Source organism: Scardinius erythrophthalmus (genome assembly GCF_964197995.2).
Source record: "Scardinius erythrophthalmus genome assembly, chromosome: 4".
In the NCBI taxonomy this organism is placed as follows: domain Eukaryota; kingdom Metazoa; phylum Chordata; class Actinopteri; order Cypriniformes; family Leuciscidae; genus Scardinius; species Scardinius erythrophthalmus.
The window spans coordinates 17097096-17112239 of record NC_138224.1 but is presented as its reverse complement, the minus strand read 5'-3'; the positions used below and the strand labels follow the sequence as shown (position 1 = coordinate 17112239).

General features: G+C 35.5%; 1 protein-coding gene across 4 annotated transcripts in view; it reads left to right on the top strand.

Moving 5' to 3' along the window:
* Nucleotides 1-14567, top strand: part of cd36 (CD36 molecule (CD36 blood group)) — a 55245-nt gene extending 40678 nt beyond the window's left edge. For 3 of the 4 annotated variants that reach the window (XM_081363813.1, XM_081363814.1, XM_081363812.1), the window contains 11 exons: nucleotides 1694-1854; nucleotides 2556-2700; nucleotides 7496-7642; nucleotides 8016-8107; nucleotides 8321-8370; nucleotides 8631-8700; nucleotides 12155-12339; nucleotides 12433-12551; nucleotides 12651-12724; nucleotides 12882-12936; nucleotides 14087-14567. In XM_081363813.1, coding sequence (XP_081219939.1) covers nucleotides 1694-1854; nucleotides 2556-2700; nucleotides 7496-7642; nucleotides 8016-8107; nucleotides 8321-8370; nucleotides 8631-8700; nucleotides 12155-12339; nucleotides 12433-12551; nucleotides 12651-12724; nucleotides 12882-12936; nucleotides 14087-14266 — 1278 coding nt within the window. In that variant the 3' untranslated portion in view covers nucleotides 14267-14567. Of the gene's footprint in view, nucleotides 1-911; nucleotides 1068-1693; nucleotides 1855-2555; nucleotides 2701-7495; nucleotides 7643-8015; nucleotides 8108-8320; nucleotides 8371-8630; nucleotides 8701-12154; nucleotides 12340-12432; nucleotides 12552-12650; nucleotides 12725-12881; nucleotides 12937-14086 lie in introns of those variants that run through there. The other variant, XM_081363811.1, reaches the window with a different exon arrangement.
* The last annotated feature ends 577 nt before the right edge of the window (nucleotides 14568-15144 follow it).

Here is a 15144-nt window from a genome sequence, read left to right as displayed (position 1 = left end):
CAATCACTAATAAAAACAGTCTTTGAACTTTTTATTGGTTTATATGTGAAGTGTCAGTTATCTGAGTTATACTCATTCATTTTTTTAATGTTTGAGAATGAAATACATCTGGCAACGTTTATCATAGTCATTGCACAATTACATTTGTCATGCCTTCACCAATCATAAATTCTTATTGATATGGTCTGTTTTTATTTTAACATGACTGTGTGGAGTGCTTGATTCTGATTCGTCAATTGTGGCATTCAGTGGTCTGATATTCAATTTTATGCTATTCTGTATTATATCTATTTTATTTTTTTATGGCTGTCCAAAATATCCCAATTGACAAATAAGAATCAAGCATTCAGTGATCTGAAATTTTATTGGATTATATTCTATATTCGTCTTTTAAATTTTATTGAATACATGGCTATCCGAAATGTAATAATCTGTTCTATTAACATCCATTATATTCAGTTCCTTTCACGTTCAAAGTGAGTTAAAATCAAAATTAAAAAAGTTAATAATATGAAATCTTATTAGCCTACATGTTATTATATTACATTTCTTATGGCTAAAATGTTCTTTTCTATTGACACTTTTCCAAGTTGTGAGTTTTCCAAGTCATTCGAATCTTTTCGAAGTCGATATAGATATTTCAAAGTCACTTTTGAATCTAAACATTTGTAAACATCAGCTCTCGACTGAAAGTGGCATTGGTCTTGGCATCTGTAAGCCGTGTGTTACGCGCCCGCTCCCCGCCCAGCAGTGCGTTATCGCGCGGAGATAACTCCGTCTAACGAGGGTCTCCTCCGGGTGTGATAAACGGTAATCCAGTCCTGTATCTCCTCCTCTACAACCTTCGATCCCTGGAACTTACATAATTCCCTGGGCGACCTAATGCTCGCACCTGCCGCGCCGCCGGTCAGTGTTGGTCCAGGCTGCTGCTCGTGCTCGCCATCATGACCTGCTGTGATCAGAGATGCGCGCTCATCACAGGGGCCGTGCTGGGCGCCCTGATCGCCGTGCTGGGTGGGATTCTCTTCCCGGTGGGCGATATGGTCATTGAAAACACCGTCAACAAGGTAAGCCGTCGTTTTTGCATATCAGTATTCGGCGCACATGCGTTTGCAGATACTCCAGACAGACAGATAAGGTACATGATGAAGTTGCTGTGGAGAAATATTCTTGAATAATTTGGTAACAGCCCATGTTGGGTACAACGTACTCTTAATTATGTATAAGATTGAATAAAATGGGGTTTTGGGGTCAAGGGCATTTTTTTTATTTTATTTTTTATAAATGTAAGAATTTATTGATTAGAATTTTAATTAATCATGACCTATCATAATGTTTAAATTATAGGCTGAAAAGCCATTAAAATGATGTCTAATACAATTTAAATATGTGTCGTGTGTGTATATAAGACATTTAAACAGCAGGTTCTTGTATTGCCTCATAGTGTCAAGGTCAGTGATCGTGTGTGTTAAATAAGCTTTATTTCTCTTCTGAGGCAAAAACATTAGAAATGTTCAATAGCATTATTACAGCCAAGATTTTAAGGTGTGTGCCTATACATAAATTGACTGAAAATATAGAAAATATTCATTGGATTGTGACAACTTGCCCCACTCTCCTCTATTTTTAAGTATTAAAAGGTATAAAATATGTATAGAGTATCTAATACCAAGTGTGTTTTGTGTCTCTAAAGGAAACAGTGTTGGAAAACGGGACTTTAGCATATGACACCTGGACGTCTGTTGATGTAGCAATATACAGGCAGTTCTGGCTGTTTGACGTTCAGAACCCCGATGAAGTTGTAAGTCAAGGGGCCAAACCTGTGCTGGTGCAGAAAGGACCGTACACGTACAGGTAAGGCTTGTGGCCATATATATACATATTCAATCTATACTCATGCAAACAAACCATTCTTATTTTTCTCTTAAAGAAAATTTGCTTCTTGTTCTTTCAAATTTACTTGACTAGATCTCCGTCTCCATGTGAAATAAAGCAGAAAGAATCTCAGTACATCAGACTTTTGCCAAAAGTATAGACTATTTTTGCCTACTTCTAAGACTTAAGACTGCTAAAAAAAGACAGTATCAACATAATGCACTTCAAGCTTGTTCAAAAGTTTTGTCATGCCGTTTGTATGTTGATAAGTTTATCTGATGGGGTGATGCTTGTCAAATCTAAGGCAAATGTGACACTCCGTCCTTGTCGTGTACTAAAGTAATATAAATAGCAGTAGTTTAAACAATGTATAGTGAGTACTGTTGCACATTTTTTATTTTATCTATATATTTAATATATAAATACTATTTCACATATTTAAATGTTATTTAATTCTATTACCTTTTCAATTTAAATTCATTGTATATTAGCATCAATTGGCTTAATTACCAAGGAAACAAAAAAAGTTACATAATGTGGTGATGTTATGACATTGCTCTCTAATATGACCAGTAAAACATCACATAACTAGCATTTTTATTGCAATTTTAAGCCACTAAATGGTCATGATGTATTTCCTAGTGGTCTGATGTACTCTCATCCTCTCTGTTGTCTTCCAGGACACGTTTTATCCCCAAAAGAAATATCACCTTCAATGAAAACTTCACTGTGTCCTTTGTGCTGCCGTACGGAGCCATCTTTCAGCCTGACATGTCAGTAGGAACAGAGGATGACACATTCATGACACTAAACCTGGCTGTAGCAGTATGTATTTTAACAACCATCTCTTGCCATTCCTCTCTGCCCTCCTGTCTTCCTCCTCGTCTCTTTTCCTCCCTAGTTCTCCATGCCAAATTAATGTGATGAGTAATCCTCGAGACTGGAGTAATGGCGGCTGAGATTCAGCTTTGCCATCACAGGAATAAATTATATTTTTAAGTATATGAACTGCTATTTAAATTTGTATAATATTTAATTTTACTGTTTATTTGATCAGATAAATGCAGCCTTGGTGAACATTGAGACATAAAAAAATCTAACGGTGACAAAAAAGACTAAAATATATTCCAAAAAACAAAAACAACGCATGAGGTCCATGTAGTAACTTTTAGCGGCTATGATGTTCGCAATGCTGAAAATGCGGACGGAATCGCAGAGTCCAGTCATAAAAACGGAATTTACTGTATAACGCGGAATTTCATGGAATTTGTAAAAAAAAAATATATATATATATGAATTAGAGGTGGGCACTGGGCATAGATTAATTTTTTTAATCTAGATTAATCTAGATTAATTTTGAAATTAATCTAGATTAATCTAGATTAAAATGGCTCATTTGAATTCTGCCGAAGGCATTCAGAATATGTGTGCTACCCAAATAATGACTATAAAAGTAAGTATTTGAGAACGGGTTTCTCAAGCCAGGTGGCGCATTAGACCAGGGGCTCATCTCCTGTTTCCAAAATGCATCACAAACTGCTTGAGAAAGCTGTTCTACTCATAGACTGTAAAAAGTTACTACTGTACTGTTACCGTCCGTAGGCAACATTAGGTAGGCCTATGTTATTATCAACTACTATAGGCTATCAATTAGGGATGGGCGATATGGCCTAAAATCTATATTGTGATATACATTGCAGCCTCTTGCGATAACGATATTATAATAAAACCATTTCAGAACAGGTTACACAGACCCTGCTAAACAACTGCTAAATGTTTTTTTTTTTTTAAAGGGTGCATGTAGTTTTGAGAACATATATTGTGCAAAACTGTAAGTATACAACATAATTTTGCAGATAAATAAAATGTAAGTACTCTAGCTGCAGAGACTTAAGTAGGTCTAATGTTTATTATGGCTTGGAGCTTATGAAACCCCAAATTTAAAATTAGAATATTCTAACTGATGTCTTTTCAGTTAAAAAGAAACACAACAACGATTCTTTAAATCGGGCGCAGACAGAGATTATGTTCTACACCACTCAGATATATTGGGAATAATACGCGCGCTCTGGTATTCAGTGATATGTTTCGTTTTGAATTTGAGGTGGTAGAACGGATTAGTCGTGTGTTAACTTACCGAACTGTTACACAACACAGTCTACGTCGGACGGCTTAAATCCGAACCAAGTCCAAATAATGGATGTTGCACCAGCACCGATCTTTTACACCAGCTTTAACTTTCAGCCGTGTTTACTTAAGATGACGACGAATATGATGCGTTGCAGCCGGGTGTACCTCGCGGCCGCGGGTAGATTGCGTCATCATAGCTTGTGTAGCTTGAGCCAGCTCCCAACCCAATTTGGAGAATAGATTAACGGCGATATTTTTTTTATCGCGCGATAAGAGTCTCGCGTTAACGCAGCGCGTTAACGCCGATAACGGCCCACCACTAATATGAATAAATAAAAAGCAGTTCAGTACACTTGAAATCAAATCGCGTTATAGACTAGTGTGTGTGAATATTAAACTGCAAATTTAAATACGAATTTAAATTCACACATGTGTGAATGAATGGTGCATGTTCTGCGTGAATGAATGGTGCAGATGACACACAGATTCATTTACCTCACACACACACACACTGAAGCACGCACGTGTGACGCTCGCTGTGTTTTTTGCCTGGATGAGTATACGAATGCATGAACTTTATCTCCAGACTCCGAGTCTGCTCTGAAAGTCTCTTTGTGAGCAACTGCTTCATTTGAGAAAAAAACTATTGTCATGTCATAAACACAGATACTCAAAGCAACCCGTCAAAATAACTTGACAGAAATGTATTACTGTTGTACAGTAGAATTTAGATACGTCTCAATGTAATAATAATAATAATACTAACACTAATACAAATAAATTATCATTAAAACTTTTTTTTTTTAAGGAATAATCAAAAAATGTCTTCCATGATTTCATTTTAACAGTAAAGCTCATTGTGCAGCACGTTGTTTGACAAAAAGTTTGTTTAATTTTGTAAGCCCGTCTAGATCGTTCCAAAGGCTGCATCCGATAGAACGGGTGAAGGTCTCTGCGTGTTACTGTCTTTCCGCGCGGCAAAGTAATTTAATTCCATTCAAGCTTTTATCTGACTCCATTTTATATCTGACTCCATTTTATCACAACCTCGAATTTAAGTTAGATTGCCAATTGGTTATTGGTCAATTATATAATAGTTTAGGAATACATTTGATTGTTTGATTGAACTCTTTATTTATATTTTACCCGTTCATATTAGGAAGCTATGTCGCTCAAAGGTCCTCACACCTTGTTTAACGTGGGTCTCACGATCACAAGCTCGCCAACTTCGGTCACTATATATGCTATATACCTGAGATCGGTCGCATTCACGCTTATACAATGAAAGATACTTTGGTATAGACCCCGTGATAGCATACTCTTGAAATTCAAGTAATGTTTACTTCAGTATGGCCACTATTACAGATATAAGTCAACCAACTTTACTTGTCTTACAATAACTTTGGATTGGCCATGGCGTGGTTTCCCATGTACACTTATCTAAAGTAACATTAAATTAAGAGGTAGGACACAACCAGATTTAGGTGGGTCAAGCAGCACTTTTGCTGCCCTAAACGGAAATTCACTTCTTGTCTTTGCAAAACACGTACACTTTAGTTGTTATTAGTAAAAAAAATATTGTAGTGCCAAATATTAGTCGTCACTAATCTGACGCAAAACTTGCGGTAACATACGAATCTGTTTAATCTACTTGGGAAAACAATAAATTGTTACATTTGATTTTATTCCGACTGACTCTGAAATTATGTCATGCCAATTTCATAATCAGTTCAAAGATAATAAATACAAAACATCAAATGCTCTGGAATAAAGAGAGAAAACGCAAACCTGACGTTATAAAATACATGATGCGGAGTGCCTGCATACACTCTGCATCACGGGCTAATTTGAGTTACAAATCGCCCTGAGCCTCTTGTTGCATTTCTTTATATAGACAGAAACTTCTTTTACATGAAAACATTTGCTAACAATGGGAATTTGCATTCAGAGTTTACACCTTTTTGGGAGCAGAATGCCATTTGCCTGGAGGACCACTCTATGTGCAAGTTATCTCTAAACTCATAAGAACTTTATTACCTTTTGTTTTACTTCTTTGGGAATGAGACATTTGTACCAGTCGCATTTCAAATGATACCTAACATGTATAATACTGTATGATAATTATTCACACTAAACCATATAGATTTTTGGGTGAATATCTGGTGATCTCAGCATGAGAGAGAGACAACATGGGGGAGGTGATTGACTCGGGATGCTAGTTTCTCAAGAGAGAGTCAAATGTTAATTTCCAGGAAGGTCCTTTGTCTTCTGCAGTCTGTTCCTCAACCAGACTGCCCGGCATTTCTCAATTCTTCCAATTTCGTTTGATGAAAAGAAATTAGATTAATGTTTTATGTCTTCATTTGATTACCAGTAAAAATACAACACCGAATTTGTGTGAAAAAAAAAAAAAACATTTCATAGAATTTTTTTTTAAATGTTGTATAAGTTTAATAATTGTATAAGTTTCATGATTTCAATTAATTAGACATGCTTTTACATTACAAAAAATTGTACACCACGTATCACTAGTAGTCTCGGTGTGTCTACCACCCCCACCCCCCCCCCGAAAAAAATCCTAGGGGAAACACTGGGTTATGGTTGGATATGAATGGTTCATGCGATAAATCCCGCCTCTTGTTTTCATGCATGTTCCGCCTTCGCGAATCAGTCTGAATAAACAAAATGATGCAGTTTAATGGGAAGACTAATTAAAAAGTAAGAAAACAACTCAACCATTTAGATATCACCGCTTTGTCACGTCAAAATCAAATTTGAAATGGACTGAAAACACCTGAACATCAGTTCACAAATAAAATACATTGTTTAAATTGTGCTTTTAGTTATTATTTTGGAATAAATGTAAAAATGCTTAAATTAACTTGATGAGATTTATACTTATTGATTATAACATTAATTACATGTTTACATAGTTTACATAGTTAATGTAAAAATACAAAATAGAATTGTATTTGGTGTCTCTTTTATATGTAATGTTTATTTAACCATAGATATGTGACAACATTACGTATAACTGGGACATGAATTTACATTTTATATGTATATACATATACACGCATATATAAAATATGTAATATTAATCTTTAACTCTTTTCACTCACGTACTGACCCTTCATATAGATTAGACTGTTTGAGCATTGATTGTCAGCTCTAAAGCATGTCAGTCATTGGTTGCCAAATCAAAAGATAAAATGTTGATATCTGCAATTATCTGTCCAAAGGCAGCACACCACTTGACTCTGTATGTTAATGCATAACTAACAAAATTATATAATCATCATCCCATGTTCACGGTTATAGCTTATATTTATAATTACAGGTGATGTTTAATCAGATAAAAGTGCTTTACAAGTAATAAATGCAAATAAACTTTGCTTGAGGCTGAATACATTTGTTGATTTCAAGGTTTTATTAGGCAGATGAATTTATGATTCCATACTTAATCAGTCTTTATTTTCTTCTCTTCCAGGGTGTCTACGGTTTACTTGATCATAAATTAGCAAATTTGTTTATCCAAATTTCCAATTCCAAACTTTTCCAGAACAGGACTGTTAAGGAGTTGTTGTGGGGCTACAAAGACCCAATGCTGAACACCGTGTTGGGAGTTTTCTATCCAGTAAGGATGACAACACTTGATGGCATTCACTTGCTAATAAAGGACCTTTATTGATTGATAAAGTATACAGTATAAACAGAAAAACTGCAATTAGATTAGATTTATTGTGTCGTGAGTGTGCAAAATCATTTGCAAATTTGAACATGACCAAGACCAATTTCACTTTACATGTATGTAAGGATACCAAAAAAAAAGATTGTCCTATGTAATGATTAAAGATACATGAAAAAGCCAGAAAACTCCAATTTTAATTTCTTTTAAGGTTTTTAAATCAGAGTTTAAAAATGCTTATGTTCCTAGTTGGTATTGCCCTATTTGTTGTGTTATTTATGCATTAATGTTCAAGAGAAAGTACTTTGTTTCTATCTTTCAGTACAATGACACCACCGATGGACCATACACTGTGTTCACAGGCAAAGATGACATCAAAAAGGTAGCCACGATTGAACGCTGGATGGGTGAAACGTAAGTATGTTACATTAGCATGAAGAATATGTGCAAGATGGAACATATATGTGATTCTTTGAGTTGTAGCTGTTTGTTGTTCTCTAGAATACAAATGACCCAGACCATGGTTCACCAATTGTCAATAAAAGTCTTTTTTCAATGAGTCACATTCATATATTAAACCCAACATTAGTAAAACACAGACTAACCAAAAAAATAACTGTTGTACAGATCACTGAGTTACTGGAATGACTCTTATTGCGACATGATAAACGGAACAGGCAAGTTTACCTCTAATATATTACATTTATATTGAATTAATTGTAATTATGTTACTATTGACATGTGAAAATATATGGTATGACTTCTGTCCCAAAGCTGTTGGCCTAAAATTGTGGTAGATTTGTCCAATAAAGAAATAAAAGTTTTGCATTTGTTTATCATCTAATTATAGGGCCTTTAGCACTTTTAAGTCACAATTTATTCTGATTTCTTTTACATTATTTAATTGTTATTCACTTTTGTATTCATATGTCAACAGATGGTTCCTCCTTCCACCCGTTCCTGGACAAGAAAGAACATCTATACTTCTTTTCTTCTGATATCTGCAGGTATTTTCAGCTCGTTCCCTATGTTAATCAGTAGAAAAAGTACTTAAACCACACTTATAAATTATATCAGTGCCTTATAGAACAAAATATGAAACCAAATCATCTGTAAACAGCTGTTTGAACAACATGATGTGTCTTTTACTAATGTTAACCACAAAATGTCCTTCTGAACAGTATATCTATTGATTTGTCATTTAACAAACTTCACAATGTTTTGCTTGAAAACTGTGCTTATGCTAGCATTCTTTACAATAAATGCCATTTAGTTTGACATGGTGTTTGATATTTATGCATTACGTGTGACATAAGTGTCCACATATTTTATTAGGCTACTATATACAGTATTTTGAAATGTCACACATCAGCAATGTTCTCATATTATGTTCTCGATTAAAGTCACGTTACCTCCATGGACTTTCATCTCTTCCCATCCGATTAGATTTGATCTGGAATCCTGATAAGATATAATGAATCCAAGTGTGTTTCATGCGTCCACTCTTTTGTTTGTCATTACCACCAGAGGTCAGGCCACTCATTTTCTTCTGCAGGGTCAGAGATGTCAGAAAAGATTCTAGCAATGCCAACAATCCTTCACTTTCATCATAATACATCATCTGTGACTGAGGAGATCAAAGCTAGACAGTGTCTTTTTTCTTTTAGTCATAAGTGAGACAGTAAGTGTAAAAAATGTATTAGAGACTGAACATTTTTTTTCCTCAAGTTTTCATTCATGCATACACAATAGCTAAAAAAGCATTTAGACACTTAACACACTTACAACACTTAAACATTTTATTGCATATATATACAGTATATACACAAAATATTAAATTAAATGGCACTTATTTTCAAATATATAGCACACTTAAACAAAACAAAATATGTCACAAAAATATTAATGTAATATAATGAAAACAATAAAAAAAATATAAAACAATTCATATACACTCACCTAAAGGATTATTAGGAACACCTGTTCAATTTCTCATTAATGCAATTATCTAATCAACCAATCACATGGCAGTTGCTTCAATGCATTTAGGGGTGTGGTCCTGGTCAAGACAATCTCCTGAACTCCAAACTGAATGTCAGAATGGGAAAGAAAGGTGATTTAAGCAATTTTGAGCGTGGCATGGTTGTTGGTGCCAGACGGGCCGGTCTGAGTATTTCACAATCTGCTCAGTTACTGGGATTTTCAAGCACAACCATTTCTAGGGTTTACAAACAATGGTGTGAAAAGGGAAAAACATCCAGTATGCGGCAGTCCTGTGGGCGAAAATGCCTTGTTGATGCTAGAGGTCAGGGGAGAATGGGCCGACTGATTCAAGCTGATAGAAGAGCAACTTTGACTGAAATAACCACTCGTTACAACCGAGGTATGCAGCAAAGCATTTGTGAAGCCACAACACGCGCAACCTTGAGGCGGATGGGCTACAACAGCAGAAGACCCCACCGGGTACCACTCATCTCCACTACAAATAGGAAAAAGAGGCTACAATTTGCACAAGCTCACCGTGTCACCAATCACCGACACGGGGAGGGTGTTGTGAGGTTTTGCGCTCGTGCACGGCTGCACGCGAAGTCGGAGCTGAAGAAGAAGCTGGCTCAAAACCTCACAACACCCTCCCCCTGTCGGTGATTGGTTGGAACACTATTTGTTTTGGTTTTGAGTGGTTGGTGAAACCAATTGTTTTTGTGTGCAGATCTCAGAGCCTAGGCTGCCTACAGAGTAGGGCTGGGCAAAAAAATCGATTTTTCAATTAATCATTTTGTGGTCGATTCAAAATCGATTCTCAAACGCCACGAATCGATTTTTTTTCCATATTTATCTATTACCCAAAAGCCAGTTTTAGTTTTCCTCCACTGTTCATAGGCTTGCAAACTCCATTTTATAGCTAATGCTGTGAGATTTTATGTTTGTTTTATCTTCATAAAATAACATATCATAATAAAATAACCTCAACTAGTGCTGCACAATCAATCATATCGCAATCGCGATGTCAAGCCTACGCAATTATATGACGTGAATGTCCTGAGTGTGACATATAAATTGTCTCTGGTGTGACACACAGAAAGACTCGCGCTGATATCGTGCGTGCGCACAAGACAGCCCATACAGTTCTCTTTCACACTTGAACTAACAGTAACACACACAACTATGCCAAAATGTCTTTTTGTCGAGTATCTTCGTGAATGAGGCGCGTGTGAGATCCGCGTCTCTGTCAGCAGCAGCGGTTGGTCTTAAAGCGACAGTACACAGTAGCCACTAATTATCTCTGTCCTTAAAGTTAATCAAAGAACAAAGGGAACAGATAAAAACACTCACTGCTCTTGACTAAAGAACTTTTGTAACTTTAATAAGGATTAGTCTATATATACTTTATAATTAATGCATCGCAGACTGTTTGATAACTTTATTCAATTTCTGTATATGTCCTACCTGTTAGACAGGAAGGGCACAGATAAATATATGCAAGTTTTTTTTAATGGGTTTATATGTGGATTGTTAACCTGTTTAATCAAGGCATGCGACTGTTCTGACTTGTCCAATTTTCAGCATCAATTTTTCATCTTGCATCAAAATCCTGTCTATTCATTGTATGCATTTGAAATACAGAGTTGTTTTAATGTACCCAAGTGTACCTAAAATAAAAAGTTTAATATCAGATTTGTAGCTCTTAATTTCTTTTTAATTAACCACTTGTAAACTTATGTTTTTTTTTTTTTTTTTTTTTTTTTATATAGGATTTGTATTAAGTATATATTCATTGAGTGGAATCGAAATCGAATTTAGAATCGAAATCGGAAATCGAATCGAGAATCGAAATCGAATCGAATTGAGAGCTTGTGAATCGAAATCGAATCGAATTGAGAGCTTGTGAATCGAAATCGAATCGAATTGTAAAATCAGAATCGATACCCAGCCCTACTACAGAGACGCGTTTTTTTGACGGCATGCTTATGGGGCGGGCAGCTGGCGGATCTTTAGGAAAGATTAGATGAATGTGATCTTTTTTTTTGGGCCTGAAATCACTGATACAACCTTTAAGCACCAAATCATCATATTAGAATGATTTCTGAAGGATTATGTTACACTGAAGACTGGAGTAATGATGCTGAAAATTCAGCTTTCATCAAAGGAATTACATTATATTTTAATATTCACATAGAAAATATTTACAATTGTACTAATATTTCACAAGATTACTGTTTTACTGTATTTCTAAACAATTAAATTAGCATTGTTCAGCATAAGAGACTTCTTTCAAAAACATTCAATCTTACCGACCCCAAAGTTTTGTGTATTACATCAATTATAAAACTGAAGCCAAAAAGTATGTGGACACTTTCTGGTTGTCAAACAGTATGATAGTGGACAAATCATTAATTAATGAATTAATGTGATGAAGCACACCTTGCCCTCTTTGCAATAAATCTTATGCTTGTCTTCTAGGTCAATATCTGCTGTATATGAGAGGACTGTGGACCTGAAGGGAATTGATGTGTATCGGTACATGTTGCCTGCTGAAACTCTGGCCTCTCCAGTGGACAACCCGAATAACCAGTGCTACTGTACAGACCCGGTGATCACCAAAAACTGCTCTATGGCAGGACTTCTGGACCTCACTGCGTGTAGAGGTCAGTGCTTTGAGCCTTGTATAAAGTCAGTTGAGACTAAAATGTATTGAATGCATTAGTCCTTCACAATTTCATTTGTGAATTTGCCCACAGGAACCCCAGTATACCTCTCTCTACCCCACTTCCTCTATGGCTCCGATGATCTCGTCCAGTCAGTGATCGGACTGAGTCCAAACCCTGATGAGCACTCCATATTTTTGGACGTGGAACCGGTGAGGAGCTCATTTCACTTTACATACGTTTTCTTTCTTTAAAAGCAGGAAGCTTGATGATATGATAATATATGGTTATGCATCTCGTGTCATTTGTAGATTACGGGTTTCACTATGAGATTTGCAAAAAGGCTTCAGCTCAACATGTTGTACGGCCCATCGGATGATATTGTGTATGTAAACAGACATCAGACATTGTCATGAATGCTTGTGCGCTTTGTTAAAATTCATAAATGCCTGGCCTAACATGATGTCTTGTGTGTGTGTGTGTGTGTGTGTGTGTGTGTGTGTGTGTGTGTGTGTGTGTGTGTGTGTGTTTTTTTCTCACAGAATTTTGAACAAAATCACAAACTACACAGTTTTCCCTATTTTGTGGGTGAATGAGGTGAGTGCTATTTAAAGCGGTTAAGTCCAGCTAAAGCATAAGAGTCCAATAAAGAAGGGGCCGTATTCACAAAAAATGTTAAGTCTAAAAGTAGCTTCTATCTTCCTGAATTAGGGAAAACTACTTAAAAATAATGTAGTCAGTCCTAATTTTAAGACTCTTACATGTTTGCTCTAAGAGTATTTCACAAAGTATTTCAGCGCTAAAACCAGCTTGTCACTATGTCAAAAAATGTCCTAAAATGGCTGTTGCTGGCAATCCGCCCAAACACACTGGACACCATTGAGGCAACAGGCGATAGAGACTTGGGTGCTGAGCCTTTTCTTCATCAATGCAATAAATATTTAGATTTATGGGTTTTAATCTGCGACGGCATAACAATAAGATTAATTTATGTACAGGCTAAATGCATTGAATGATGTATTGTATTGTATATGTATTAGTATAAAAAATAATACATTATTTATTTTTAAATAAATTTTAAATTATATTTTATATTTAAAAATAAATTATATATATATATATATATATATATATATACTGTACATATATATACTTTTTTATTATGATTATTATTTATTTATTTTATTCAAATATTTATCATTGTATTTTTCTTGTATATGGCATTAATTAAAACATTCAAATGAGAAATTTGGTTGAATTAAACCATTTAGGTCCAACTAAATCATTTAGGATTATATAAAGCATTCAGGTAGAATTAAAGCATATAGATCCAATTAAATCATTTAAGTTCATATAAAACATTTAGGTTGAATTAAAGCATTTAGGTCCAACCAACGCATTTATGCTCATACAGTATAAGGTTGGATGAAAGCATTTAGGCCCAACAGGCAAAAGATTATAATATATGCAAATGTGATATGTATAGTGCGTGATTGTATGCTGTGGGTTATGAATATAGAATAAGCCCTCTCTAGATCCGTTATCTCCACTAAGTACTTTAGACCCATTGGGACCAACGGAGTACTTTCTGAAATCTTACATCTGATATATCAGAAGAATTATTACGGTCCATAAACAGCTAATCTCACACATGTCTGACCCCTGGAGCATCTGATTGTCTCATCAGAGCAGGATTAGGCGCCGCCTCGCTGCTGACTTTATGATTTCTGTCTCTTATTTGTGTTAGACTGCAGTCCTGGACGACGAGACGGCCGACATGTTCAAGAAAGAGCTGATTTCTCGATTGGACCTGCTGGAGGGGTTTCAGATCGGACTTATAGCGGTCGGCTCCATCATATTTGTCAGCTGTGTGATCGGATTGATAGTGGTGTGCAACAAGAGAAATAAACTTAGTTTAATTGCATAAAGGGAGGGATGCTTGGTGCTTTGTGTCTTTGATTTTGATTGCACCCTTTGGGGGAATTGTATATTGTAATAGTTATTTGAGCTCAGAGTATCGCAATTCTATTTATATAATTTATATACTCTGCAATTTTGAGGAGCAAAATTATTTCCTTTGTATTTGCTTGATATTGTATCAAGTCATACTTTCAATAGTTATCAGGGTAAATATTCTGCATTTATGTGGTCATACTGTGGTTGATTTAAATTTGAAATAGTTTTGTATGTCAGCAGAATTTCAGTAAAACAAAGAAGTGTGAAACTTGGCCTCATTGTTTTTTTTTCTTTCTTTTTTTTCTGTAATTCCTTTCTGTACTATTTGCAGAGTTGTTGCTTTATACATGCCTCAAATCACATATCAAGTTCTAGCTTCTCATGCGTAAAAACAACCACCAGGCTGAAGAACAGAGGAACAGCAGAAATTCTGGAACAGATTTCTCTGTTATTCCCTGTAAATCCATACGATTTATTTTCCACTCTCCAATGGCCGCTAAATCAAAATGGGAGGGTTTGTAGAATAAGAGGACTGTTGTTGAGTGGGACACAGGGGCTTGTTTAATATTAAAAGTAGGGCTGGGAGCACCCTCTCTCTGCTTTATGAATTATGAAGCGCCACTGGTCATCTCCGACTTTTGCTTTTCTGCTCTGGTTTGACCTATGGGTTTTTACTTTGGAATACAGGCTTGGAGACAAAGGTTCATTTTACTAACACAATAATGTGCATAATCGTTAAAAAATAATAACATTCTGATATCTTCTCGAGTTATATGAGGCCATAATATAATGCATTATATACACAGTACATCAGAACCGTATTGATAATTGGTTGGTATTAAAGTTTTT